We start from the raw sequence: 27,996 nt of genomic DNA on the forward strand, positions 1-27,996 counted from the left end.
GCCAAGCAAGGAGGCTTTTGCTGGGGCTTTTTTTTTTTTTTTTTAGTAAAGACAGGTCTTTGCTACGTCTTGTTCAGCTCCTGGCTTCAAACTATGTCCTGCCTCAGCCTCTCAAGGTGCTGGGATTACAGGCTGAGCCACTGTGCTGTTTTTATTTGCATCCATGGCCAGCTTTTTGCTGTAAGTCTACGAATGAATGCATTAATTTCCTAGGGCTGCTGTAACAAAGCACTACTAATTAGGTGACATAAAGAATAGAAATTGGTTTTCTCATGGTTCTGGAGGCCAGAAGTTTGAAATCAAGACGTTGGCAGGTTGGCTCTTTTTGAGTGCTGGGGAGAAAGCCTGTTGCAGGCCTCTCTCTTTGCCTTGTGGAAGCCTCACCCTGATCTCTGCCTTCATCTTGGCAGCGCATTCTCCCTGTGTGCATCTCTGCCTAAATCTCTCCCTTTTGTAAGGACAGCAGTCAGATTGGCGATGAATGACATCTGTAATGGACCTGTTTACACATAACGTGCCATTCTGAGACACAGGGGCTAAGACTGAGACAGAGCAATTCTGGAAGGGACACAATTCAGCCTGTAATTATGATGCAAAAAGAAAACCCAGGGAACTCACCACTGTGTTATTGCTGGGCCCTGTGGGCTCTAGTCCGTCTGCAGTCTTCTCCCTGTACCTTATGTCTTACGTTTAGTTTATATGTAAGTCTAAAGTTTTTAGTTATACTTAGTAAGAAGAACAAGTGTGGAGAAATAAATACAACTTGAGAAAATGTGGCCTAAGCTGGAGCAGAGAATCATTAAAGGAAAGGCCCTCCTGCTGTGAGTTCCAGGCCACGGTCCGCGTGTCTGGCCCATGACCTGTACTTGGCTTCAATTACCTGGGAGGCTCCCTGCTCCCCAGCCTCACCCCGTCCTCAGGAGCTGGTGCATAATGTACAGGCCTTGGTGTAAAATAAAATCTCAGGGCCCTGACTTCAGAAATTATTAAGAAGTTCAAGGTGGCAGCAGCAAGGCGTTGAGCTAGGCGTAGGCCATTGTGAGCACAGGACCCTGTGGGAAGTCAGCTTCTCCTGCTGATGTAACTCCTGCTGTGCCTCTCACACCCAGCTGGACATCACTTGCTTGAGGAGCCTATTTTGGGTGACTCCTGTTTTTCACCCTCTCCTAATATACACGCCAGTTGGGTTAGGTATCTGCCTTTCAGCTTTTCTAACGCTATACGGACGCCTCTGATATTGCGTGTTGTTTTGTAATGGGCTGTTAAGGTTTCTGATGCTCATCTGGGAGCTTCATGAAAGCAGGAATGGTTTTTTACTCAACTTCATACCCCCAAAACCTAGCACAGCCTGGCTTATAGCAGAGAGTCAAAAAGTGCTTTTTAACTTGACTGCTGGACTGAGTGAAAGAAAAGGCAAACTAGTGGTTTAACTGGTTACCGCCTCTTCCATCTCCTCTACCTCCACCCAATAGGAAAGCGTTGCCACAGACTCCGTAAAGCCTGAGAGCTCAAAATAGTCTTTAAAATTTATCTAAAACCTATTTGTGAATGTCTTAAGTAGAAAACAACTATGTTGTTGGTAAACTAACCAGTGAACATAAAATTAAAAAATGCTATCCATCCATGCTCATTTGAGACCGTGGACTGTCAGCGAGCATCTGGACCAATGCCTGGCCCTGGTAGGCTCTCAATAAAGTCTGTGGAATGAACGTTGTTTCAGGTACTAAGTGCACCTGAGCCTCTGTTTACTTTTCTTCTTCATTCACTTTTTTTTTTTTTTTGGATTACCAGTACGATCCAACTTCAGGGGTGATCTCACTCTCATCTAAGAATTTTTAAATCATTATGTATGTAAAGTTTTGCTCTCACCAAAATTTTGAGTGCCCCCTAGCACACTCTCTTCAGTAAAATAAATACATTTTCTCTAAAATGGAGCTATGATGTTTGGCCATTAAATCCTATCTTTCCTTAAGTACTCACGTTTTCTTTTTTTTCCTTTTTTGAGACAGAGTCTCACTTTGTCACCCTCTGTAGAGCACTGTAACGTCACAGCTCACAGCAACCTCAAAGTCTTGGGCTTTAGCGATTCTCTTGCTTCAGCCTCCCAAGTAGCTGGGACTACAGGTGCCCGCCACAACACCCGGCTATTTTTGTTGTTGTTGTTGCAGTTGCCGTAGTTGTTTAGTTGGCCCAGGCCAGGTTCAAACCCACCAGCCTCAGTGCATGTGGCTGGTGCTGTAACCACTGTGCTGCAGGTGCCCAGCCTGGTACTCATATTTTCAGTATTAAAAATAATGACTGAACTATATGTCTTTCAAGTTCTGAGACTATTTTTGACTCATGCTTTGCTGGTGAATATTTTCCAGTTTTGTGTGTGTGTGTGTGTAGGCATGCAGATGTAGACATTACAGATATGAACACACACATGCTCAAATACGGATTCGTATGTGTTTATTTCCCCAAAATCCTTGGGTGCAACTCTTGTTAATATAAACTGAATTTTATATATAGCAAACACTGTATTTGAAGCCAAAGAACTGTTTTAGTTTGATTACTCATAATTTTATCCATCAGAATCACTTGGTAATGATTCGTAAGTTGCTTCAGCCAGGAAATATGTTTAGGATTAGAAAAGCTTTGAGCTCAGTCTGCACTGACTTTTGGAAGATTTTCCTCATGCTGCTGAAAAAGAATTTCTAAGCTGCAATGTTCTTGTTTTTATAAACAAAACGGCCAAAAGAAATCATGGCAAGTTGGAAGAAGGATAACTTAGTTCTTTTCTATATTGTCATTTTAATGCATAAAATTTGGTAATGAAGAGAGATCGTTTGTGCACACATTAAATCTACTAAGCCCCATGTTATATTATAATCTTTTAGGCAGGTGCCATAGTGTGAGTATCTGCATTCTCTCCAAATTTTTATGTTGAAATGTAATCTCCAGCACAATTTAGGATTAAGAGGTGGGGCTTTAGGAAGTGATTAGATCATAAGGGTGGACCAAAGCCCTTATGAAAGAAGCCTGAGGTCGCTGTTGTTTCTTTCACATGAGGACAGCTAGACAGTGTCATCTATGAGGAAAGGGGCTTCTTTCACCAGACACCAAATCTGCTGGTGCCTTGCTTCTGGACTTCCCCACCTGTAACTGTGAGCAACAAATTTCTGTTTAGAAATGATTGTTAAAGCCATCTGAATTGACTGAGACAGCAAGTCACCATACCCGATCAAAGACATGTTGACAGATATAAGCAAAAACCGTATTTCTTTATTTTACGTGAAGCACATGAAGCCAAGTAAGTTTTATCTCTGATGGGCCCTTCCCTCTGGGGGAGCAGATATTTCACTCTCTGTGAGTAGACAACATTCCAGAAGTCACACATCTGAGCTCCTCTTATCTAGCAGAGGTCTTGATTATCATTGTCAACTGTCAATATCAAAACAAGTGTAATTCACCCCAGCCGGCTTAAGGAAGGAACTGTGTCCATTGAAATTGTTCTGTGCTGCCTGGCTCTGGGGCTCCTGAGGGGATTCCAGAATCAGTGGGGATTCCAGTGAGGATGACTTGGGCCACACACAAGTCATTGTGGAAAAGAACTTGGTCTAGAGAACCCGCAGAGGAAGGTTGTTTTTAGTGTGGACCCTGGATGGTGGGGGGAGGGGACTGCCTTTTCCTGTAAATGGCTCTTTGCTTAGAGGAGCTATGGCTTGGTGAGAGCAGCATGGACTTCGAAGCTCCACCGACTGGATATTTCCCAGATATTTAACATGGGGATGTGACCACACTCCGGTCTCTTAACTTCCAAGATAAAATGGGCCTCATTCTGACGTTCAGAGGTTACTGTGAAGATTAATGGAGTTGAAGTGACACAAAGCAGCGAGCCTGACTTAAGAAACAGAAACTCTGAGTAGACCTATAAACAAAGAAAGACGCTAAATAATGAGATGTTCCCACAGAGAGAAGCTCAGACCAGATAAAATTCACTGGAATTTAAAGAAATAATGTCGGTCCTTTACAAATCTTTTGGAAAATAGAGGAGTAGGGAAAACTTCCCAATTCATTCTATGAGGCAAAAATTACCCCAGTGTCAAAGCCAGACAAAGACCTGATGAGGAAATGACAGACCAATATCCCTTATGAATACAGATACAATTCTCAATAAAACATAAGGATTGGACCAAATCCAGCAATATATAAAAATAATTTTATATTATGATCAAGTATTTTTCTCAGGAATACATGACTGGTTTATCATTTTAAAAGTTAGTATGCCATGCTAACAAAACATGATGATCTTAGCAGACACAAAAAGTGCTTAACAAAACATAGCACCCAATCCGGAGTCCCGGGACACACAACAAAACTCTCAACAAAGTAGGATTTTATGGGAACTTCCTCAGTCTGATAAAAAGCATCTACAAAAAACCTATAGCTATATTAGAGAAATGCAAATCAAAACCACCCTGAGATACCATCTAACCCCAGTGAGAATGGCCCACATCACAAAATCTCAAAACTGCAGATGCTGGCGTGGATGTGGAGAGAAGGGAACACTTTTACACTGCTGGTGGGACTGCAAGCTAGTAAAACCTTTCTGGAAGGAAGTATGGAGAAACCTCAAAGCACTCAACCTAGACCTCCCATTTGATCCTGCAATCCCATTACTGGGCATCTACCCAGAAGGAAAAAAAATCCTTTTATCATAAGGACACTTGTACTAGACTGTTTATTGCAGCTCAATTTACAATCGCCAAAATGTGGAAACAGCCTAAATGCCCACCAACCCAGGAATGGATTAACAAGCTGTGGTATATGTATACCATGGAATACTATTCAGCCATTAAAAAAAATGGAGACTTTACATCCTTCGTATTAACCTGGATGGACGTGGAAGACATTATTCTTAGTAAAGCATCACAAGAATGGAGAAGCATGAATCCTATGTACTCAATTTTGATATGAGGACAATTAATGACAATTAAGGTCATGGGGAGGGGGAAGGAAAAGCAGAAAGAGGGAAGGAGGGCAGGGGGTGGGGTCTTGGTGTGTGCCACACCTTCTGGGGGCAAGACATGATTGCAAGAGGGACTTTACCTAACAATTGCAACCAGTGTAACCTGGCTTATTGTACCCTCAATGAATCCCCAACAATAAAAAAAAAAAAAAAAGAAAGAGAGAAAAAAAAACCTATAGCTAACATCATAATAGTGAAAGACTGAAAGCTTTCTCTTAAGATTAGGAATGAGGCAAACATGTCTGCTCACACCATTTCTATTAATTAATAACATTGTACTGAGTTTCCACCTGGTACAATAAGGTAAGAGAAAGAAATAAAATGCACTCAGAATGGACAAGAAGAAGTAAAAAAGCTGTCTTTATTTAAAGACAGCATGACTTCTAAGGAACACACACACACCCCTATTAGAATTAATGAGCTCATCAAAGTCACAGAACGCAAGACTAATATACAAAAATTTATTGTATTTTTATATAATAGCTGTCGACAATCCAATAATGAAATTAAGAAAAAAATTCCACTTGTAATAGCATTAAATAGAATAAAATATTTAGGAATAAATTTAACTGAAGAAGGATAATATTTACATGTTGAAAACTATAAAGCTTCTGAAAGAGAAATTAAAGAAGATCTAAATAAACATGACAAATATGACTTTTTTTTTTTTTGGAGACAGAGCCTCAAGCTGTCACCCTGGGTAGAGTGGCTTGGCATCATAGCTCACAGCAACCTCTAACTCCTGGGCTCAAGCGATTCTCCTGCCTCCGCCTCCCAAGTAGCTGGGACTACAGGCGCCTGCCACAATGCCTGGCTATTTTTTTTGGTTGCAGCCATCATTGTTGTTTGGCAGGCCGGGGTTAGATTCGAACCCGCCAGCTCAGGTGTATGTGGCTGGGGCCTTAGCTACTTGAGCCACAGATGCCGAGCCAATAAACATGAAACTTTTATGTTTACAAATTGGAGGACTCAATATTGTTAATGTTATTAAGATGACAATTCTGACAACATTGAGATTCAGTCTAGATCAATTGGGAGAAGATTTCCATCTTTCTATCAAAATCCTAGTAGGATTCCCACCCCCTAAATTGACGAACTGACAAGCTGATCCTAAAACTTACATGAAAATGCAAAAGACCCAGAACAGCTAAAATCTTTCTTGAAAGGTAGGAGGAGTATTTATATTTCTCAATATTTAAACTTACTACAAAGCTATAATAATTAAAATTGTGTGGTACTGCCATAAGAGTCCAAAAATAAAACACTTATAATTATGGTCAATTGATTTTCAACGATGGTGTCAAGACAATTCAATAGGGGAAAGGAATAGTCTTTACAGCAAATGGTTCTGGGATAACTAGATAGTCACATGCAGAAAAATGAACCTAGACCCCTTCACTGCACGAAAATGTCCACTCAAAATGGATCATAGATCTAATGTAAAATTATGCATTTAATGAAACAATAAAAGTTTTAGAAGAAAATGTAGGGGAAATCTTTGTGACGTAGGCAAATGTTTGTTTATATGACAACAAAAGCATGATCCATAAGAGAAAAAAACTGATGAATTGTACCTCATCAAAATTAAAAACATATATGCTTCCAAATACATTATTAAGAAAACAGAAAGATAAGCCAAGCCACAGACTTACTCTTTACTCTTCTCTTCCTTTTGATCCTGTACCAAAAGGACACTTCCATACCTAAGCACAGGGTGTTTAGGAAGATGGACCAGGTGGTCCTTTGCTCCTTCACTTTAAATTACCAGACAAGTAATTTATTTCATTTAAAGTGAAGGAGCAAATGAAAGGGAAAAGTAGGGAAAGGAAGTGAACAAGAAGAAAACATACATGAGGAGAAAACAGCAGAAAAATTCTGGCAATGTGAAAAACCAAAATAGATTAAACCTCTCCACCAAGGAAACAAAGGTAACTGTCACAGAGGATTCCACCTATAAAGAAATTATAAAAATGACAGAAAGGGGATTTAAAATATGGGTGGCAAAAAAATGAAGGGAATTTAAGGAAAAGTGGAAAATCAACAAAAGAAAATCCAAAAACTGACCCAAATAATGAGTGAAAGATATGAAGAAATGAGAAAGGATATATCAGAGCTTAAGGAATTGAAGGAGTCAATAAGGGACCTTAAAGATACAGTAGAAAGTGTCAATAACAGATTAGACCATGGAGAAGAAAGAACCCGAGAGCTAGAGATTGAGCTAGAGATTGAATCTCTTGAGCTAACCCAGGCATTTAATGAGGCAGAAAAGAAGAGAGAAACAGCAGAGTGATTGCTTAGCAAATTTTGAGACTTCACAAAGTATTCAAACATATGTACTATAGGTGTCCCTGAAGAGGAAGAAGAATTACCCAAAGAAATAGAAGTGCTACTGGAGGATATTATAAATGAAAATTTCTCAAGCACCACCAAAGATTCCAACACACTCCTTTTAGAAGGATAGTGAACCCCAGGTTCTCTCAACACAAAGCATCTAATACACATTGTAATGAACCTGTCCAAAGTCAAGAGAAAAGAGAAAATTCTGCAAGCATCCAGGCGTATGTACCAATTGACCTCCATCAGGGTGACAGAGGACTTTTCAACTGAAACTTTTCAAGGCAGAAGAGAGTGGTCATCTACCTTTAACCTTTTTTTTTTTTTTTGCAGTTTTTGGCTGGGGTGGGTTTGAACCCGCCACCTCCGGCATATGGGGCCAGCACCCTACTCCTTTGAGCCTCAGGCGCCACACTACCTTTAACTTTCTTAAGCAGAACAATTTTCAGCTCAGAATTCTATATCTTGCTAAATTAAGCTTCAAAATTACTGACATGCAAACAGGAAATTTGCCGCAACAAGACCTGCTCTATAGGAAATACTCTTAATCTATTCTCCACATTGACCATCGCAATGGACCACCAGCAAAGTAAACACTTAGAAACTAAAGGACAAAACCTAGCTTCCATAATGGTTTTTTAAAGGATAGAACTATACAATGGACTTTCATAAAATAAGATAAATAGAACTCCACCTCACTTATCAATTTTCTCAATAAATATAAATGGCTTGAATTCCCCCACTGAAGAGGGACAGGCCAGCTGATTGGATAAAAAAACACAAGCTATCAATATGCTATCTCCAGGAAGCACCTGGAGGGTCCTAACCTCAAAGGACAGAACAAGACTCAGTGAAGGTTCGGAAACAATATTTCAGGCAAATGGAAATCAGAAGAAAGGAGAGGTTGCAATCTTATTTTTAGATACAAGTGCATTTAATGCAACTGAAATTAAGAAAGACAAAGACAGTTAATTCTTACTGGTCAAAGGAACAATACAACAACAGGACATTTCAATTCTAAGTATTTAGGCACCCAACTTAAATGCTCCTAGATTTGTGAAATTGACCTTAATTGGCCTGAACAATATGATATCCTATGACACCATAATATCTGGGAACTTTAACATTCTTCTGGTTGAACTGGACATATCATCTAAACAGAAACTAAACAAAGAAACCAGGGACTTAAATGCAACTCTAGAACAATTTAGCTTAATAGACATATACAAAACATACCATCCCAAAGCTAAAGAATATACATTCTTTTCATCAGCCCACAGAACATACTCCAAAATAGATCATATCCTATGGCACAAATTCAACCTCAACAAAATTAAAAGAATTGAAATCACACCTGGTATCTTTTCAGACCACAAGGTAATAAAGGTGCAACTCAACTCCAACAAAAATTTTAATTCCCTCACAAAGGCATGGAAGCTTAGCAATCTTATGCTTAATGACAGTTGGGTCAAGGAAGAGCTAAAGGACGAAATTATGGAATTCTTCAAACATAACAACAATGAAGCCACAAACTACCAAAACCTGTGGGATAATGCAAAAGCAGTCCTAAGAGGGAAATTTATCACATTAGATGCCTACATTGGAGGCATCAGAAAGACAGCACATTAACACCTAATGAAGAATCTCAAGGAAATGGGAAAAGAAGAGCAATCTAATCCCAAACATAGCAGAAGAAAAGAAATAACCAAGATTAAAGTAGAAATAAATGAAATTGAAAACCAAAGAATTATTCAGAAAATTAATGAAACAAAAAATTGGTTCTTCAAAAAGATAAAACAAAATTGATAAACCTTTGCCCAGATTAACTAGAAACAGAAAAGATCTCTAATGACCTCCATCAGAAACAACAAAGGGGAAATAACAACAAATACCACAGAAATACAAGAGATTATCTGACTACTATAAAAAACTCTATGCCCAGAAATTTGACAATACAGAGGAAATAGACTAACAGCTGGTATCACACCATCTCCCTAGAATTAACCAGGAAGAAATAGATCTCTTAAACAGACCAATATCAAGCACTGAGATTGAAGAAACAATAAAAAATCTCCCAACAAAAAATAGCCCTAGACCACATGGCTTCAGACCGGAATTCTATTAAACCTTCAAAGAGCTTGTACCTATACTGCAGAACCTAGTCCAATACATTGAGACAGAAGGAATCTTCCATAACACATTCTGTGAAGCAAACATCACCCTGATACCAAAACTAGGAAAGATACAACTAAAAAAGAGAACTATAGACAAATTTCACTAATGAATATCGATACAAAAATACTTAATAAAATTGTAGCCAATAGATTACAGCTACACATTACAAAAATTATACAGGGACACAAGGTTGGTTTAACATACGCAAATCCATAAATGTAATTCACCATATCAATAGAAACAAAGGCCATGTGATCCGATAGATGCAGAAAGAGGCTGGGTGCAGTGGCTCACTCCTGTAATCCCAGTACTCTGGGAGACTGAGGTGGGTGGATTGCCTGAGCTCAGGAGTTTAAGACCAATCGGAGCTAGAATGAGACCCTGTCTCTAAAAATAGCTAGGCTTTGTGGCAGGCACCTGTAGTCCCAGCTACTCAGGAGGCTGAGGCAAGAGGATGGCTTGAGCCCAAGAGTTTGCGGTTGCTATGAGCTTTAACTCCATGGCACTCAACCCCAGGGTGACTGAGTGAGATTGTGTCTCAAAAAAAATAGATGCAGAAAAAGCATTTGACAAAATTTTGCATCCTTTTTTAATGTGAACACTTAAGAAAATAGGCATAGATGGCATGTTCTTAATCTGATTGAAGCCATCTATGACAAACCCGTTAGCCAATATCATACTGGAGTCAAACTGAAAGCTTTTCCACTTAGAACTGGAACCAGACAAGGATGTCCACTATTGCCACTGTTATTCAACATAGTTCTGGATGTTCTAGCCAATGTAATCAGTCAAGAGAAGGAGATTAAGGACATCCAAATGGGTTAAGAGAAGGTAAAACTCTTGCTCTTTCCCAATGATATGTTCTTATACTTAGAGACCAAAAAAACTCAAAACTCAAACACAAGACTCCTGGAAGTGATCAAGAAATATAGTAATGTCTCAGGGTATAAAATCAATCACCCCAAATCAGTAGCCTTTGTATATGCCAATAAAAGCCAAGTTGAGAAGCAAATCAAGGAAACCATTCGCTTCACAGTAGCTTCAAAGAAAGTGAGATAGCTAGGAATACATCTAACAAAAAAGGGGAAGGATCTCTACAAAGAGAATTATGAAACCCTAAGAAAAGAAACAGCAGAATACATTAACAAATGGAAGAACATACCATGCTCTTGGCTGGGAAGAATCAATATTGTGAAAATGTCTATGCTATTCAAAGCAATGTACAGATTTAATGCAATCCTCATTAAAATACCAACATAATACTTTGAAGAACTTCAAAAAATAGTTCTTTGTTTTGTTTGGAACCAGGAAAAAAAAACCATATAGCCAAGGCAATTCTTAGTAATAAAAAGAATGCTGGAGGCATTACCCTACCAGACTTCAGGCTATATTACAGGTCCACAGGAATCAAAGCAGCATGGTACTGGCACAAAGATAGAGACGTAGACATATTGTATAGAATAGAAAACGAAGAGATGAAACTAGTTTCTTATAACCAATCTGATCTTCGATAAACCAAACAAAAGCATACACTGGGGAAAAGAATCCCTATTCAATAAATGGTGCTGAGAGAACTGGATAACCACATGTAAGACTGAAACTGCACCCGTGCCTTTCTCTACTCACTAAAATTGATTCAAGATGGGGGGCAGTTCTTTCACAATGGCTTCCTGCGCCCAGCTCAGTGGCTCAGTCTGGGGCCCCGGACAATGCCCAAAGCTCTCCGCACTCCTGCTCAGGCTCTCCCCATGGCAGTTCAACTGAGTGCCAAGTCCAAGAACACCGAAACAGTTCACAGGACAAACTATTGGAGAGAAAAGAATTGTAGAAGCATCAAATAAAAAAGAAGTAGACTATGAAGTAGGGGATATTCCAACAGAATAGGAAGCTTGGATTAGAAAAACAAGAAAGATTCCACCGCCTATGGAGGAAATACTGGAGAATGAAAAAAATAGAGAAGACATGAAAATAAAAAGCAAAGCTTTTTATGAAAATGAAAAACTACTTGGCAAGGAGACCACTGAGGAACTCTTGGCTCCACCAGTTTAAACTCAAGTCAAAGGGCATGCCTCTGCTCCGTTCTTTGGAAAGGAAGAGCCCCCAGCAGCTCCCACCAGCACTGGCAAAACCTTTCAGCCAGGATCCTGGATGCCCCAAGATGGCAAGAACCACAATCAGTGAATGCATTATGGTAAAATCATTTCATTTATATGAATGTAACTTTTAACAAATAAAAACAGTAAAAAGTTAAAAAAAATTGATTCAAGATGGATAAAAGATCGATGTCTAAGGCATGAAACAATAAAAATCTTCGAAGAAAGTGTGGGGAAAACACTTGAAGGTATTAGCCTGGGGAAAGACTTTATGAAGAAGACTCCAGTAGCAGTTGCATCATCAACAAAAATAACAAATGGTACTTAATAAAACTGAAAACCTTCTGCCAAGAACCACAACAATTAAAGCAAATAGACAATCTTCAGAATGGGAAAAGATACTTGTATGGTATGAATCTGACAAACAGTTGATAACTAGAATCTACAAAGAACTCAAATCAATCAACAAAAAAAGAGCAAACAATACCATCTATCACTGGGCAAGAGTCACAGAACCTTCTCTAAGCAAGGAAGCGGGCCGTCACCACACACCAGATTGGCTGGCACATTGTAGACTGTCCAGCCTCTAGAGCTGAGAGAAATAAATGTTTGTTGTTTAAGTCACCCGATCCCTGATATTTTTGTCACAGCAGGCTGAACTAAGACATAAGCCTTTTTTTGCGAACATCAAGAGCTACACAAATACACATGGTCATGTCACCTAACGTGAACAATGCTGTGCATTTTTCACATGAAAAGACAGATGAATGGCTAATAAACATGAAAAAATGCTCATCATCCCTGATCATCAGAGAAATGAAAATCAAAACCACCCTGAGATATCACCTAACCCCAGTGAGACTAGCCCACATCACAAAGTCCCGAATATGTAGATCTGACATGGATGTGGAGAGAAGGGAAGACTTCAATACCATTGGTGGGGCTGCAAACCAATACAGCCTCTTTGGAAAGAAGTATGGAGAATGTTCAAAGAACTCAAAATAGACCTTCTATTTGATCCTGCAATCCCACTACTAGGCATCTATCCAGAAGAAAACAAAATCACTTTATCATAAGGACATTTGCACTAGTTTGTTTATTGCAGCTCAATTCATAGTCGCCAGGATGTGGAAATAACCTAAATACCCATCAACCCGCGAATGGATTAATAAACTGTGGTATATGTATGCCATGGAATCCTATTCAGCCATAAAAATGATGGAGACTTTACGTCTTTCGTATTAGCCTACATAGAGTTGAGACATATTTTTCTTAGGAAAAGTGTTATAAGAATGGAAAAGCAAGGATCCAATGTATTCTCTACTCATATGAAGCCAGTAGAGGATCTAATACATGCCTACATAGGAGAAAACTCAATTCAAGTTGGAGAGGGGGCAGTGGTGTGCTCCCACTTAATGGGCACAATATAAGGGTATGTGGCACACCTCTTGGGTGTGGGACACAACTACAACAGGGACTTGACCTAACAAATGCAAACTTTGTAACCTAATTGTTTGTACCGTTACATTAATCTGGGGGGAAAAAGCATAACTTTTATTTTTCCCACATAGGGCTTTGTGGCTACACTAAAGGCTTTGTGCCCCTCACAAAGTTTTGTCATCCCTGGTGACAAAATCTTTAGTTTTTGTTAGATCAAGTTCCCGTTGTAGTTGTGTGTGACATACACCCTTACATTGTGCCCATTAAGATGGTTTCTGGGAATACAGCTTTGTTCAGCCTCTGCTTGCTCACAAGCAGCGGTACTGGGAAGTGATAGGAGCTGGAGCCTGGAGTCAGAATGCCAGGGATTTTTTTTTTTAACAGCTCTGTTTCTCAGAGACAAAAATGCTAGCCTGGCTGACCTCACAAGCTTGTTTTGAGTTTAAAATAATGCTATGTGATGGTGTTATGGACTAAATATTTATGCTCCCTAAATTCACATGCAATCATGTGCCACCTGGTGATGTTTCAGTTAGTGCAGGACGACATATATGATGGTGGCCGGTAAGATCATCAGACTGTATTTTCACTGTTCCTTTTCTATGTTTAGTTCTATTTAGATACATATATTCTTACCACGGTGTTGCAATTGCCTAGAGTATTTAGTACAGATCTGTAGCCTAGGAGCAATATAGTCTCCGTGTGTAGTGGGCTGTTGATACCTCCTAGGTTTGTGTAAGTACACTCTATGGTGTTTGAAATCACCTAAGGATGCATTTCTCAGAATGTATCCCTGCTGTTAAGCAGTGCTTGACTGTGCAGAAATCGCAGCCCTCAATGTGATGGTATTAGAGGGAGCCTTTAGGCGGTCATAAGGTTATGAAGAGGGTGGAACCCTCTCTTGATGGAATTAATGTCCTTGTGAGAAGCAACATGACAGAGGTGACTTTCTGCCACATGAATGGACAGTGAGAAAGAAGGTGGTTGTCAACAAGCAAGGAAGCGGGCCGTCACCACACACCAGATCAGCTGGCACGTTGTAGACTGTCCAGCCTTCAGAGCTGTGAGAAATAAATGTTTGTTGTTTAAGTCACCCGATCCCTGATGTTTTTGTTACATCAGCCTGAAGACAAAAGCCTTTTTTGCAAACATCAAGAGCTACACCAATACACGTGGTCATGTCACCTAAAGTGAACAATGCTGTGCATTTTTCACATGAAAATGACATTTGTTATCTAAAGATATTTTGACTTATCTTTCTACACATTGAGATTGTTTCTTTAAAGAGAAATAGAAAGCTAGGCAAGCTGTAGGACTTACCTTGAGATTTTCACGTCTTCTCTCTCTTGTTCTCTATATATACACTTCTATAGAGATAAATATTTATACATGTAAAATTCTGAAGAGTAAGATATTAGATTATCACTGTTGTATATCTGTAACTTCAATGCGATTGCTGTTCTATACAGATTCGGCATTTATGTTTGAAGTCCACTGAATTTTTCATTCCTTTATTAAAAACAGGTGATTACAAAGGAAAGTATAGCACAGTAACACTTTATATTAATTTTATTTATCTTGTTCATATCCATGAAAAAATTTGTATTAACAGAAAATCATTAATCTTTGACACATATATTTCAAGTGTTTAAACCGCACATTCCATGCACCTTTATTGCGTTAAAACAGAGAGACATTCTGAAGGTAAATATAAAAACAGTAAAGCTATATCTTTTTTTTAAAGAAATTTTAGGCTATTTACATAGCTCAAAATATTTAAATACTTTTCATATAAAACCTTGAGTTTCAAAACTTAATATAACTGAGCTGCACTGAGTCTTGTGTGTTTGGATTATAGCAATTCTCTTTCCCTTATGTGGTGGTGTTGTTGAAGAAATGGGTTTTTTGGATACATGATTAAGTGGGAAAAACTGCATATCTAATTCCAAAACATTCCTTTACATTGTAAAAAAAGTCTCTTTTGGAGTAGTCATGTTTATTTTACAGTAAATCTACAGCAGAAGAATTTAGTATGTTAATGCAGAAATGCAAACAGCTTTATCGAACAAAATACTTACTGTTTTCTAGCTGCCTCACAGAAATTATTTACTCAAGAAAACAGAACAGAATTCCTCAGTTTCATTAATCAGCTTTGTAAATATTTTGCCAGAGCTTTTTTCCTTGGGGTATGGGAAGCAAATAAAAAAGTTTAAAGGGTCATATGTGTCTGCTTTGTTTCATCTTGGTGTATTTATTAAGAGTAAATTCTGTGTGTCTCTGCAGTTCATCAATATGTGTGTTTAGGAGTTTCTCAAGTTCTTTTGCTCGCTTCTCTTCTTCCAGAAGGAAATGCTGTGCAGCCAAAGAAGCTGGGAAGGACATATCTGGGGGAGACTAAAGAGAGAGAGAAAATGAGATGAGGAATAAGGAGCCTTTTACCATTTCATATTTCCAGGCATGCTTCATTTCTGACATGTTGTCAAACACTGCAGCTCTTAATGAAAGAGTGTATCTTGAGCTGAATTCCCTCTACCAGTGCAATGCTGTCAGCACTAATGAAATCCTCAAGGAACTGAGTCAGATCTCACAGCACCATTACATCAGAGAGCCCTAGAGGTGAATATTAGAGCGTCCCCCTGCAGATGCAGGGATAGTGTAACCAGCAGGGAGCCTGCCCAGAACATGCTCCACTAACTTCCCAATCCAAAGATTCTCATTTGAAAATAGGCAACTCCAAACCTGTAGAGTATCTGCACATTCCTGTCCTGCTGCTGAGTCCTGCCAGAGACAGAACACCTGCAAGTGCACAGGACCACTGGATCCAGCCTCTGTCCTTGTCTACCTCAGGGGAAATGCTGCTGTTCAATGTCTGACCTGCTTGCAACAGAAACGAAAGCTGAGCTCCCGCTATGGCACCGGCCCTCAAGCCCCTTGGTGGCAGTTTGATTGCATCAGGTCTCTCACACCTTGGAAAAGGCAAAGCTTTACCCTTATCAGAGCCGACAGCGCATTCTGGGGGTTTGCCTTTCCTGCCTGCAGGGCCCTGGCCAGCATTACTACCTGAAGGGCTCACTGAGTGAGTGATCTGCTGACGTGGGATCCTGCTCAATAATAAAGAGACATACTTTACGACAGAAGAGTTTGACAGTGGGGCCATGACCATGGTTTCCACTGGTCCTAATCACATACAGCCCTGCCAGAGGGCGCCCACTTGTAGAGCTATGGGATGGACCTCTGAAGGCCCAGCTGAGGCACAAGCTTGGTGCCATTCTTCAGGGTGTGATATGGACATGGCTGTTATATGGGGCTAGTTTCCAACAGGTAGAATATGTGGATCGGGGAACAAAAAAAGGAGGAAATAGGAACGTCTTCACTGTCACTTCTGTTGACCTACGTGGAGAATCTGTGCTTTCTTCCTCTGTACCTTTAGGCTCTGTGGGTCTACACAGGTCCTGGGTCTAATAGGGGTAAAGCGTCCACCAAGAGAATGGTAAGAGTCACACTAAATTTAGAGCTTTAGCTCCACCTGGTCCCTCTGGGCTCCTCGCGTCAGCAGACAGATGAACAGAATGGAGTCCCTCCCCTGGCAGAGGCAGCTGGCCAGGGAGGGACATGATGGAGGCCGCGAGGGATTATCCCTGGAGGTATCATCTGGTGCTCTCATGCCTAGTTTTATTATAAATGGCAAGTACAGAAACCACATCCTCACAAAGGCATGGTAATCATGGGCTCCCTCCACGAGACAAGCAACCTGGACTGGCAGAAGAGCTGGCTGAAGGGAGAGGAATGGAGGTGAGGAGGGAACAAGCATCAGGGAAGGCCCTGGGACCAGCCACAGCACTGGGAGCTGCAGTTTGTCAATGCTGATCTTCTTCCCATAGAATGTCCCAGAAATTATGACCTGTCAGAGTCTTGAAGAAGCTACGCCTACATGGAAGGAACAATGTGGAGGAAGGTGGATCTGAGTGGGGCCGGAAGGCCCCTCCACCAGGTTGGTGACTCTCTTCCCGATGGCCGTCGGAGTGGGCTGCTGACAGCTCACGGCTGACCCCTCTGGAGAACCCCTGTGGGCTGCACTGAAGGCTCCTGTCTCACCTGGGAGGCTGCAGTTCCCCCCCGCCCATCCCTTCTCCTCTCTGAGGCTACTGACTGACATAGGCACCCACACAACCACCCTTCTTGCCTCCAGGGAACAAACGCTGTGCTGCCATCCCGCCGTCTGCTCTCTGGGGGAGCAGGCCACACCAGTCTCAGCTAAGAACACTTCCTTGCTTAGCCTCTCTCCCTTCTCTCCTGCCTCCTTCATTCTCCGTCTCCTGAGAATACTCCCTCAATCAGTGACACTCACAAGAATCTCACCTCGGCTTCTAGGAAACCTGACCTCAGACGGATGGCTTCCTAGATCCTGGCCTGAGGGACTAGTGACACGGAGCCATTTACTGAGAAGAAAAAAAGAAGCCTTTCAGGAGAAGGTCTTATTTCTTTCTCATTCCCCAGGTTCTTGCATATACTCTGGGCCGGAGTATGTTTTCAATGAAAACTGTGAGTTGGTACATAAATGAAAAAGCATTCAGGTTTGAATAATGTGGAGTTCAAGGTGACTTGGGACTTGAACAGACTGTCGAGTGGACAGGTCTCTGAAGGCAGGCTGGATCAGAGGTGAAGATTTGGAACTTATAGATGACAATTCAAGCCATGAGATTGACTGAAATTATCCAACATATATACATGAAATAAGAAGAAAAGTAAGTTAACAAATGGAGCCCTGGGAAGTCCTTCCTTTCAGGCACCCACTCCCGCGGCCCTGCTGCCGTCACTGTCGGGGTGGTGGCTGCATCACTGATGCGGGAGATGAAGGCGGCCTGCCCGCGGCCCTCGCAGCTTCTCAGCCTTGTGTTCCTCCTCCAGCATTTCTCTGACTCCTCAGACGTCTGCTCTTCCTTTCACTGTCGTCTGCTTCACTTCCTCCTTTCTCTGCTGACATTCCACCTTCGTCATCATCATCATTCAGCAGCATGTCCCCCTGCCTCCTGCCTGAGTAAAACCCACCCCTGGCTGACTGACCCACATGCCTGTGAGCCGCCGAATGCTGGGGAGACAGCTGGTGGTGGTGGGGTGTCAGGAACTACGTGATCGCATGGACCAGTTTCTCTCTATCTTCAGGGCCGTCAGTCGGTCAGCACTGCCAAGCAACTGTGGTGGTCCCTCGAGTGCTCACCGTCCTCCTCGTGACCCCTGGCCTGGCCTCCGCCGCCCTCTCGGGCCACGTCAGACCATTCCTCTGTTTCAGACGCTCACCCTTCCACCTGCACTCTGGGTCCTCTCTCTTCTCACCTTCTCAATGACTTTGCTTCTGCAGATGAATCCTGAAGCCCCTCGCTGGGGTGAGGAACCTGAGCCCTGAAGGCCACAGGTGGCCCTGCAGATCCCCAGGTGCAGCCCCTTGACCAAATCCAGACTTTAGTTTATTATAACGGTTTATTCTGTAAATCTGGATTCAGTCAAAAGGCCGCATTCAGGGATCTGGAAGGCCACAGGTTCCCAAACTCTCCTCCTCTCCTCGAAGCTTCCCACTGGTTCACTGAACGTTCGGCTCAAGGCTTTGTCTCCTTTGCCCTCTTTACATATGCTCATCCAGTCTTATAGACTGAAATACCAGCCAAATGCTGATTATTCCAATATTTGTATTTCCAACTCTGAACTCTTCCTCAGAATCTTCCAGATTCACATACCTTATTGACATAGGGTCCCCCCTTCAGAGCTGGACAGGGACTACCCGTTTTCTGTGCTTGTCCAATCAGGCCCTCTCCAGACGGCACCCTCCGGGCTCCAGCAGGATGGCAGAGGAGCAGCCTGACCACCATCTCACCTGTGTGGCCCTTCCCCAAGTGGAAAGCATATGCCCCCTGCTTTGCCTGGGGCAGGAACTGTGTGGACCACTCTCATTTGCTAAGACGTTCGTCGCTAATCAACACAGGCAGGCTGTTCGCTGCCTGCTGGCTCCTCCAGGCCTCCCTTTCTCCCACCCCCGGTAGTAGTACATGAACCCCCTAGACAAAAGACCCACGGTTTGACCACTTGAGAATAGCCCCTCTGCTGCCACAGGCTTTGTTACTCTTATTTCGTGTCTTTCTCTGTAAATAAACTTTGTCCTGTCACTTATTCACAGGGTCTGGGGTTTCTTGAATCTCCAGACCAAGAACCCACTGCAGAGTAGAGAGAAAAAGACTGGTAACACTATTGCCTATTTAATATCTACATTGGACGTCTAAGAAGCATTTTAAACTAGAGTGTCTGATCTAGCACGATTTCTCCTCCAACCCTGTCTCCACCCAGCGCTCTGGCTAAAATCCAGGCATCACCGTTGCCCTCTCTCTTCCACTCGCTCCCCATATCTGACTCATCCTTAGGTCTGTTCCACCCTCCCGAGTGTTTCCTGGATCCGGCATGTCACTCGGCCTCCACTGCACCAAGCGGCAGCGGCACCTCTCGCCGGGATACTGAAACAGTCTCGATAATAGTCCTCCTCGCTTCCACCCTCGCCCCTCTGTAACTTACTCTTTATTTAGCAGTTAAAAGGATCTTTTAAAATATTTTAAACAAATCTGTTTATTACTAAACAGAATAAAATCTTTTCTTGTTTTTTAGACACAGTCTCACTTTGTCGCCCACAGTAGAGTGCCACTGCATCATAGCTCACGACAACCTCAGACTCCTGGGCTCAAGTGGTCCTCTTGCCTCAGCCTCCCGAGTAGTTGGGTCTACAGATGCCCACCATAACGCCTGGCTAGCTTTTAGAGACGGGGTCATGCTCTTACTCAGGCTGGTCTCAAACTCCTGAGCTCAAGCAATCCACTGGCCAGGCCTCCCAGAGTACTAAGATTACAGGCGTGACCAACCTTGCCTGGCCAATGAAACCATTTTAAGCAAAGTAAATAGAATAGTACCTCCCCCCCCCCCACGTGAAGGTTTAGAGTGGCTTCCATTGTTTTAAAATAATATCTGAACTCCCTCCGGTGGTCTGAGGTCCCTACTGTCCTGACTTCCCCTCCCTGCTCCTGCGCCCCTTCCCAAGCCATTCCTCCTCTTCCCTGCTAAGCGCAGAAGGCCCCCAGTTCTGCTGTTTCTATGCCAAACTTGTTCCTGTCTTAACGTTCCCTCCCCTGAAACTTTCTTCCATCACATCCTTGCAAGTCTGGACCCCCCACTGTTGAAACGTCCTCCCCTCCCTGATGACTCGCCTGGCTTCTCAACCTGTACTCGTCCCCCCACTCCCGATCACAATACCTGCCCAGCTGCCGTCACTAGTCTGTGTTTTCTCATTTGTTCATTTATTTCTAGTCATTAATTTTCTGCTCTTTTTTTGTTTTTAAAATTCACACAAAGTGAAATGAAACATTTAAGAATGAACAGTTCAGCAGCATTTAGTACAGTCACGGGGTTGCACAGTCACGACCTCTTATCTAGGTCCAAAGTGTTTCATTATCCCCAGGAAACCTCTGTACTCAATGACCCATGGCTCCCATGCCCCCGTCCGTGGGTTTCCCTACTCTGGCTGTCTCTTACGTGAAGTCCTCTCACTGAGCATGTTTTTGAGCTGCATCCACATTGTGGCTCGTATGTGCTTACTTTGAGTCCTTAAAAATCAGTTTTTTTGGGCCGGGCGCGATGGCTCACTCCTGTAATCCCAGCACTCTGAGAGGCTGAGGAGGGCGGGTTGCCTGAGCTCCCAGGTTCGAGACCAGCCTGAGCCAGAGGGGAACCTCATCTCTAAAAACAGCCAGGCATTGTGGGGGGCACTTAAGCCCAGGAGTTGGAGGTTGCTATGAGCTGTGGTGCCACAGTACTCTACCCAGGGCGACAGATTGAGGTTCTGTCTCAAAAAAAAAAAAAGAAAAGAAAATCAGTTTTTTTGGTAAAGAATATGCCAAGTCCCTTTTAGAGATTCTCATAATTTGAAGAGGAAGTTTATTTTGTTTATTGGTCTGAGTTTTTCTTTTTTTATGGGAGTATTTTTTCCCCCTTAAAAACAAAACAACTGGCTCAGCACCTATAGCCCAGTAGTTGGGGCGCTGGCCACATACACTGGGGCTGGCTGGTTCAAACCCATCCCGGGCCTGCTAAAAACAACAATGACAGCAACAAGAACAACAACAAAATAGCCAGGCATTGTGGGTGGGGCGCCTGTAGTCCCAGGTACTTGTGAGACTGAGGCAAGAGAATCATTTGAGCCCAAGCGTTGGTGGTTGCTGTGAGCTGTGACGCCACAGCACTCTACCCAGGGCAACAAAGTGAGACTTTGTCTAAAAAAAAACAACCCCAAACAACCTTCCAAACCCAAATCTAAACTTGAACAGTTCTACATTTACATGCGCTCTGTAAATACTAGTATGAAAATAATGCTTGACTGAAATTCCTTTGTCTTTTTTCCTCAGATAGTAAAATTAGTAACATGCCTTGCTGAGGAAAGTGATGGATATAAATGCCAGTAAAATGTGCTGCTATAAACTGGTATGAAGTTTTCTTCTGTTCACAGAATGTTAGCATTTTATGAGCACAAGAGAGCATTTCAGGGCTTCTGAGGTGTTTCAAAGTTCAGGCTTCTCTTTCTACCGCAGCAGCTAAGTCTCACTTTCACTCTCTGCCAGTCCAAGGTGATAGATTTCAGAAAAGCAGACAAGTATTCACGGGCTAGCCCGCGTATTTTAAATATTTTCTGTTGCGTGTGTGTGTTTATAATTTATACCCAGTGTTAGTGTATCATGGAGAGAAACTGAAGAATTGCACAGTATACTCTGAATACAAGTGGAGGTGATTGCTAAACACCACTACTTATTTTCTGAAGTGAAAAGTCCACACATCTTAAAAACTATTATGCTTAACAAATTAAATTAACAAATTAAATTGCAAAGCAGAAAATTTTAGCAGAGAATTGGAAACCATTAAAAAAAACCCAGTGAAAATTCAAGAACTGAAGAACTATTAAAACTGGAAATAATAAACTGACTTCCCACCTGCTTTATGAGATCAGCATAATCTGTTACCAAAACTTAGCAAAGACAGAAAAGGAGAATTACAGGCTAATTTCTCTCATGAACAAAAGAAAAAAATTCTAGACCAAATATTAACAGACCAAATTCAGAGATGAAGTGAGGTGCATTCCAAGAATAAGAAGTTGGGTTGATAATCTAAAATCAAGATAAAAACGTCACCATTAACAGGGCAAAGGAGAAAAATCATGTGGTCATTTTAAAAGAGGCAGAAAAACATTTTATCAAATCCAATATCCGTGACAAATTTCTAGTATCTAGGAATAAAAGGAAATTACTCTGATAATTTAAAAGGCATCTATAAAATATCTACAGAAACTATCATATACAATGGTGAAATATTAGAAGTTTTCTTTTTGTAGTTAAGAATGAGAAAAGGGGGGAGGTTTTGGTGGAGGGAGGGTAATGGGTGGGGCCACACCTACGGTGCATCTTAGAATGGGTACTTACTTAGAAGGCGAAACTTACTTTTCTTACTTACTTAGAAGGCGAAACTTACTAAAGTCAGAATACAAGTGTCTACATACAGTAACTAAGAAAATGCCATGAAGGCTACGTTGAACAGTTTGAGGAAAATATTTCAGATTATTTATGAAACCCGCACATTGTACCCCTTGATTGCACTAATGTACACAGCTGTGATTTAACAATAATTAAAAAAAAAAAAAGAATGAGAAAAGGAACTTTGTCATGTCTACTCAACATAGTACAATAGGCAAGGAAAAGAAAAAAAGGTTCAGGTTTAAAGATTTAAAAGTAGGAAATCAGACTGTTATGATTGTGAATATAGCACCTGTGAATTTAGAACCATTTGTTCTAGTCCTCCTGGGTTAACTGAGTATTTCCATGGGAAAAAGGGATCAAGAATCTTACTCTGGGAGCAAATATTTATTCCAGTTGGATTATAGATCTAAAATATGAAAAGTAAAGAACCAAAGCTTCTAAAATATAATAGAGGATAATATTTTTATAACCCTGGCAAAAGTTTAAAATAGGACAGCAAAAATGCTAACCATGAAAAAAAAGATTACTAAATTTGATTCTATTTTAATTAGAAACTTTTGTTTATCAAAAAATGCCATTAAATGAAGAGGAAAGTTACAAGAAAGTTTATTTATTTTACTTTATCGACATGAAATTTTATTCTGCTTAAGTATTAAATTAAATATTAAATGTTGGCATTTTATGTTGAGATGAACACAAAAGACCACTTCAGGGTCATCGCGATCTCTAAAACTTCAAAATTTACTGGTTTTAAGCCTTTTCCTTCTACTCAGATAGCTTAAATCTTACTTCCAGTCTCTATTAATACAAGGTGAGACCAACACAAAACCAGTGAAAGGGATATATCCACAATATAAAGAATTCTTATAAATCAGCAATAAAAAAGACAGTCCAACAGAAAACTAGGCAAAGAAACTGAACACTTTACAAAGGAGAATACCAAAATGGCCAATAAACATAAAAAGGTACTCAACTACATCAGTCACCAGAGAAACGTGAGTTAAAACCCCAGTGGGATATTACTGCACAATTGGCATATGGCTAAAATTAAAAAGACGTATAATACCGAGTGTTACAAAGAATATAGAGCAAGAGACTTCTCATACCCTTCTTGTTGGGTATTTATGGGCTCAAACGGGAAAGCAGTTTGGCTGTAGCTGTCAAGCTGACCATTTCCACACACTGTGACCTGGGCATGTGTCTGCACACGTACCAAAGACACAGGCAAGAATGTTTTCAGCAGCATAACTTGGACAACCCTAGATGGGAAATTACTCAAATGTCCATCAACAGTAAAATGAATAAGTGAATTTTAGTGTCACTGTGTGTGGTATTTGTATATTATATACGATAGATTACTATAGAGAAACAAAATCAATAAACTACAGCTGTATACAACAATATGGATGGTAAAGAATCTCAGAAATAATATTTGAGTAAAAGTGACCGGACACACACACACACACACACACATGCACACGCACACACACATTCATTTAGAAACAGGTCAAGCTGACTGTGACTCCTCTGGGAGCAGCAGCAGTGGGACTGGAGGAAGACCTGGGGGTACCTGCAGATTGGCAGCGTCCTGTTTATCACCTGGGGGATAGTGGCCTTGATGGCTTCCCTTTGTGCTAATTCATAAATAAAGCTGTTTATTTGTGATCAATACACGTGTCTGTCTGTATGTTAGAGTCGATGAAAAAGATGTTTTTAAACAGGTACTAAAGTTCACTTGCAGCTCTTTAAAATATACAGATCCCTGAGAGGGTGAGCAGAGGGGAGGCCCAAGCACTTTTAAAAAAGCATCGCCAAGAATTCTGTCCTGCACTAGAGGTAAATAGCCACTGACTGAAATACTTCATGAAACATCAGGGATCAGATGACTCACAGACCCATCATGGAGTCCTATTCAAGAAGTGACATTTTTTTAAAAAAGAAACACACTAAAATAAAAAAATAAAACCACCACCGTGTACATCAGTATATGTTGGCACCAGTAAGGAAGTAAAGTGACCACCAATTAAAGGGGGGAAAAATACCTACAACCAGCGACTCACCAGTGGGAATACCTCCTCATCACTAACGGGAGGACCTGCCGTTTCTTTGGTTTGAAACGTCAAAGATGCCAGCGACGGGGTCGCGCTTCGATCTGGGCTAAGTCTAAAAGAGAGGAAACGGCGGTTACTTTTACCACCCAGGACACATGGTTGAAAAGCTAAGGATTTTAATTTCTCAGATGTCTAAATAGGGGAAAAACACAACAAAATTTTGGGGCTTATTGTCTGGGTATGTCTCTGAAAACAACTTTTCTGATGAATAATTTCCACTTGAAAGACAAAGTGATTAAAAATGAAGCAGGAAACTTACTGTTAAATGTTTTGCTACCCTTGTTGCCTATATTGCTTCCTTTTCTGTGTTTTACTTTTGAATCTCTTTGCCATTTCCAATAACATGGAGCCAGCTTGAAAAAAAATCTCAGAACAGTAACTCTGCTGCCCTTGACAATTCCAACTGGATACTTGTTTTTTGTTCTCCACTACACTTAACCTTGCTGGCATTCTTAACATAATTACACCTTTCTTTAATGCTAAAACAAGTCTTTGTAAAACAACAACTTTAATTTCTCCAAGGCATAATACTTTATAATTTAATTTTATTTATTTCTTGTTTTTTTTGAGACAGGGTCTCACTCTATCACCCAGAGTGGAGTTCAGTAGGGGCTCGCTGTGACCTCCATCTCCTGGCCTCCGGAGGCCTTCTTGCCTCAGCTTCCGGAGTGGCTGGAACTGCAAACGTGCACCGTTACACTTGTCTAATTTTTTCTGTTTTTTGTTTTTCTGTTTTGCTCAAGTTGGTCTCGAACTTCTGACCTCAAGTAATTGTCCCACTTCTGTCTCCCAAAGTGCTGGGATGACAGGCAGGAGCCACCATGCCAGCACTACATAGTGTAATGATTTGTAACCTGTTTTTAATCATCATCTCCTCAAAATCGCCACTTACTCACTGCATACCTTGAGCAGACGAATCTCTCTGGGATTTTAATTTTCTCATTTATTAAAAAAAGGGTTTGGTATGAAAGTTGAATGATTAATACATGTAAAACACTTAGAACCCAATGTTTGGCACATAGTAAACGCATAATAAATATTATGTATTATTATTATTTTTAAACTCATTTGATTGTCAAAATAACCCTAAAAAGGTGGAAATTATCCATAGATGAGGAAACCAAGACTTAAAATATTTATCAGAACATTTAGTTTTTAAATCAGAATAATTTGCAAAGAAGTGATAATTTTAGATTTTAGACTCAAATCCAGGTTTTATTGACTTCAAACCACACAATTTGGAGGAAAGTCATAGAATGGAATTTGTTTGTGCTAAAATACAGGGTAGAAGATGAGAATGAAAAAAATAACAGTGAAATTTTAAATTTTGGTTTGCGGACTAAACAAATGAATAAAACAAATAATCAAACCAATTTACCCTAAAATTTTATAAAAAGGGTCCTGACCATACAGGCTGTTTGGGATTAAATACATGTCATTCATGAAAATGGGGTTTAGATGTAATCAATTCATCAAAGACCATCAAAACAAAAATTCCTTCAATTTAAAATTATTTATTTTTACTAATAATTCAAATTCCCCATGGGTATTGATTAGCCATTTTTTAAAGCCTTCATTTTTTTAACCCAGTTTAAAAAATTCACATTTTTAACTGTTCTTATCCAAAAACAACACTATCTAATTTATATGGACTTATTTCTTATTATGCACACATTTTCAAATCATGCATACAAATAGTAATAAAAATTAAGTGAAGCATCTGTAAATTAGTACATAAAACCAAACACTACATGTTTTCCATTTTTATTTATCTTGAAATATATCTTTTCATTTTTTCCCCCATTCTCCCAAACCATAATTACCATGGAAACAGAACAGCAAATTAAACTGAAATAACATGGTTTATGATGTGCACAGTAAGATGAAACATCTTGCGATTCAAATAGAATTATAACAATTGCACAGTACATCTGCATATAATCTTTAGCTGAACCTTTTAATTTGAGTGAGGCTACTATTGATACTTCAAACCACAGTGGAAAAGAATTAAGACAATTATAGAAGTGATTCAAGAAGTAGAGGTCTCTCTATAATCCCAGGTATACAGAGATAGATTTCAGGCAAAGTATTATCTGTCCTATATTACCTAAATAATTATATTAATTATCTATTTTGCTTTGGATGTATAGATACATTTTTATGATATTAATTACTAAAATTTATATAGGAACATTCTTTTTATTATAAGATCAATAAAATGTAGAGATTGAAAGGGAAGACTCCATTATGAAGTAAAGTACTTTTGTTTTAAATCATCTTTATATCTGACAAGTTCGTCTTCCAGAATATAGCTATTCAAATACTTCATAAAATCACCTTGCATAAAATGCTACGTATATCAATTTAAAAGCTATCTTAAAAATTATTTCAGAAGGCTTTGAATATCCTTTCACAAGCTGATATGTCCAGTCAGCTTTTGCACAGGCCCCATTCCAAGGCCGACGCTTAATTCTGCAGCATAGCAGGAACTGGTTGCTTTGATGGGAAGCAGAGTTCTGTCCGCTTGAGACTTGACTCAACTTTCCACGGTTTTCAGCATTATCTAATAGGTACATCCAGTCCTGTGTCTCCACTGAATTTCCCCTGGGCCACAAGATAATGTCTGTAGGCGTGGAACAAGACCCCTTCACAAACCGTGCTACCTTCTCCCAGTCAACTCCCTGTTCTGTGAACTGCTTATGGTTTCCTGGTGTAGAAGTGATCAACCTGCTGCGTTCTGCTTCTCCTTGAGCAGTGGTAGAAACTTTCTCAACTCAGTTTCGCTTCTGAATGACTATTGATGCTTGACAAGGGACCGCATGAGTGGTAAGAACAAACCTGATGACTCCACGGTTTTTTAGTATTACAGACTCTTGAAATACATGTTAGCTACATTTGAAGCCGTTTTAATGACTAACGTTTATGATTGCTAAAATCTGTCTAGCACATGATACAGCTTCTAAAACAAATTAACTTTTTTTTTTTTTTTTTTGTAGAGACAGAGTCTCACTGTACCGCCCTCAGTAGAGTGCCGTGGCGTCACACGGCTCACAGCAACCTCTAACTCTTGGGCTTACGCGATTCTCCTGCCTCAGCCTCCCGAGTAGCTGGGACTACAGGCGCCCGCCACAACGCCTGGCTATTTTTCTGTTGCAGTTTGGCCGGGGCTGGGTCCGAACCCGCCACCCTTGGCATATGGGGCCGGCGCCCTACTCACTGAGCCACAGGCGCCGCCCAACAAATTAACTTTTAAGTATGTATCTTACTTATACACGATA

At 40.7% G+C, this 27,996-nt stretch overlaps 1 protein-coding gene across 4 annotated transcripts in view; it reads right to left on the reverse strand.

The window, feature by feature from the left end:
- The window catches only part of DEUP1 (deuterosome assembly protein 1), a 128,377-nt gene that overhangs the window by 11,626 nt on the left and 88,755 nt on the right, over positions 1-27,996 (reverse strand). For 2 of the 4 annotated variants that reach the window (XM_053560539.1, XM_053560537.1), the window contains 2 exons: positions 24,668-24,770; positions 14,595-15,447 (listed from right to left, as the gene is read on the reverse strand). In XM_053560539.1, coding sequence (XP_053416514.1) covers positions 15,271-15,447; positions 24,668-24,770 — 280 coding nt within the window. In that variant the 3' untranslated portion in view covers positions 14,595-15,270. Of the gene's footprint in view, positions 1-14,594; positions 15,448-24,667; positions 24,771-25,996; positions 27,522-27,996 lie in introns of those variants that run through there. The other 2 variants (XM_053560538.1, XM_053560540.1) reach the window with 2 other exon arrangements.

Source organism: Nycticebus coucang, chromosome 14 (genome assembly GCF_027406575.1).
Source record: "Nycticebus coucang isolate mNycCou1 chromosome 14, mNycCou1.pri, whole genome shotgun sequence".
Taxonomy (NCBI): Eukaryota; Metazoa; Chordata; class Mammalia; order Primates; family Lorisidae; genus Nycticebus; species Nycticebus coucang.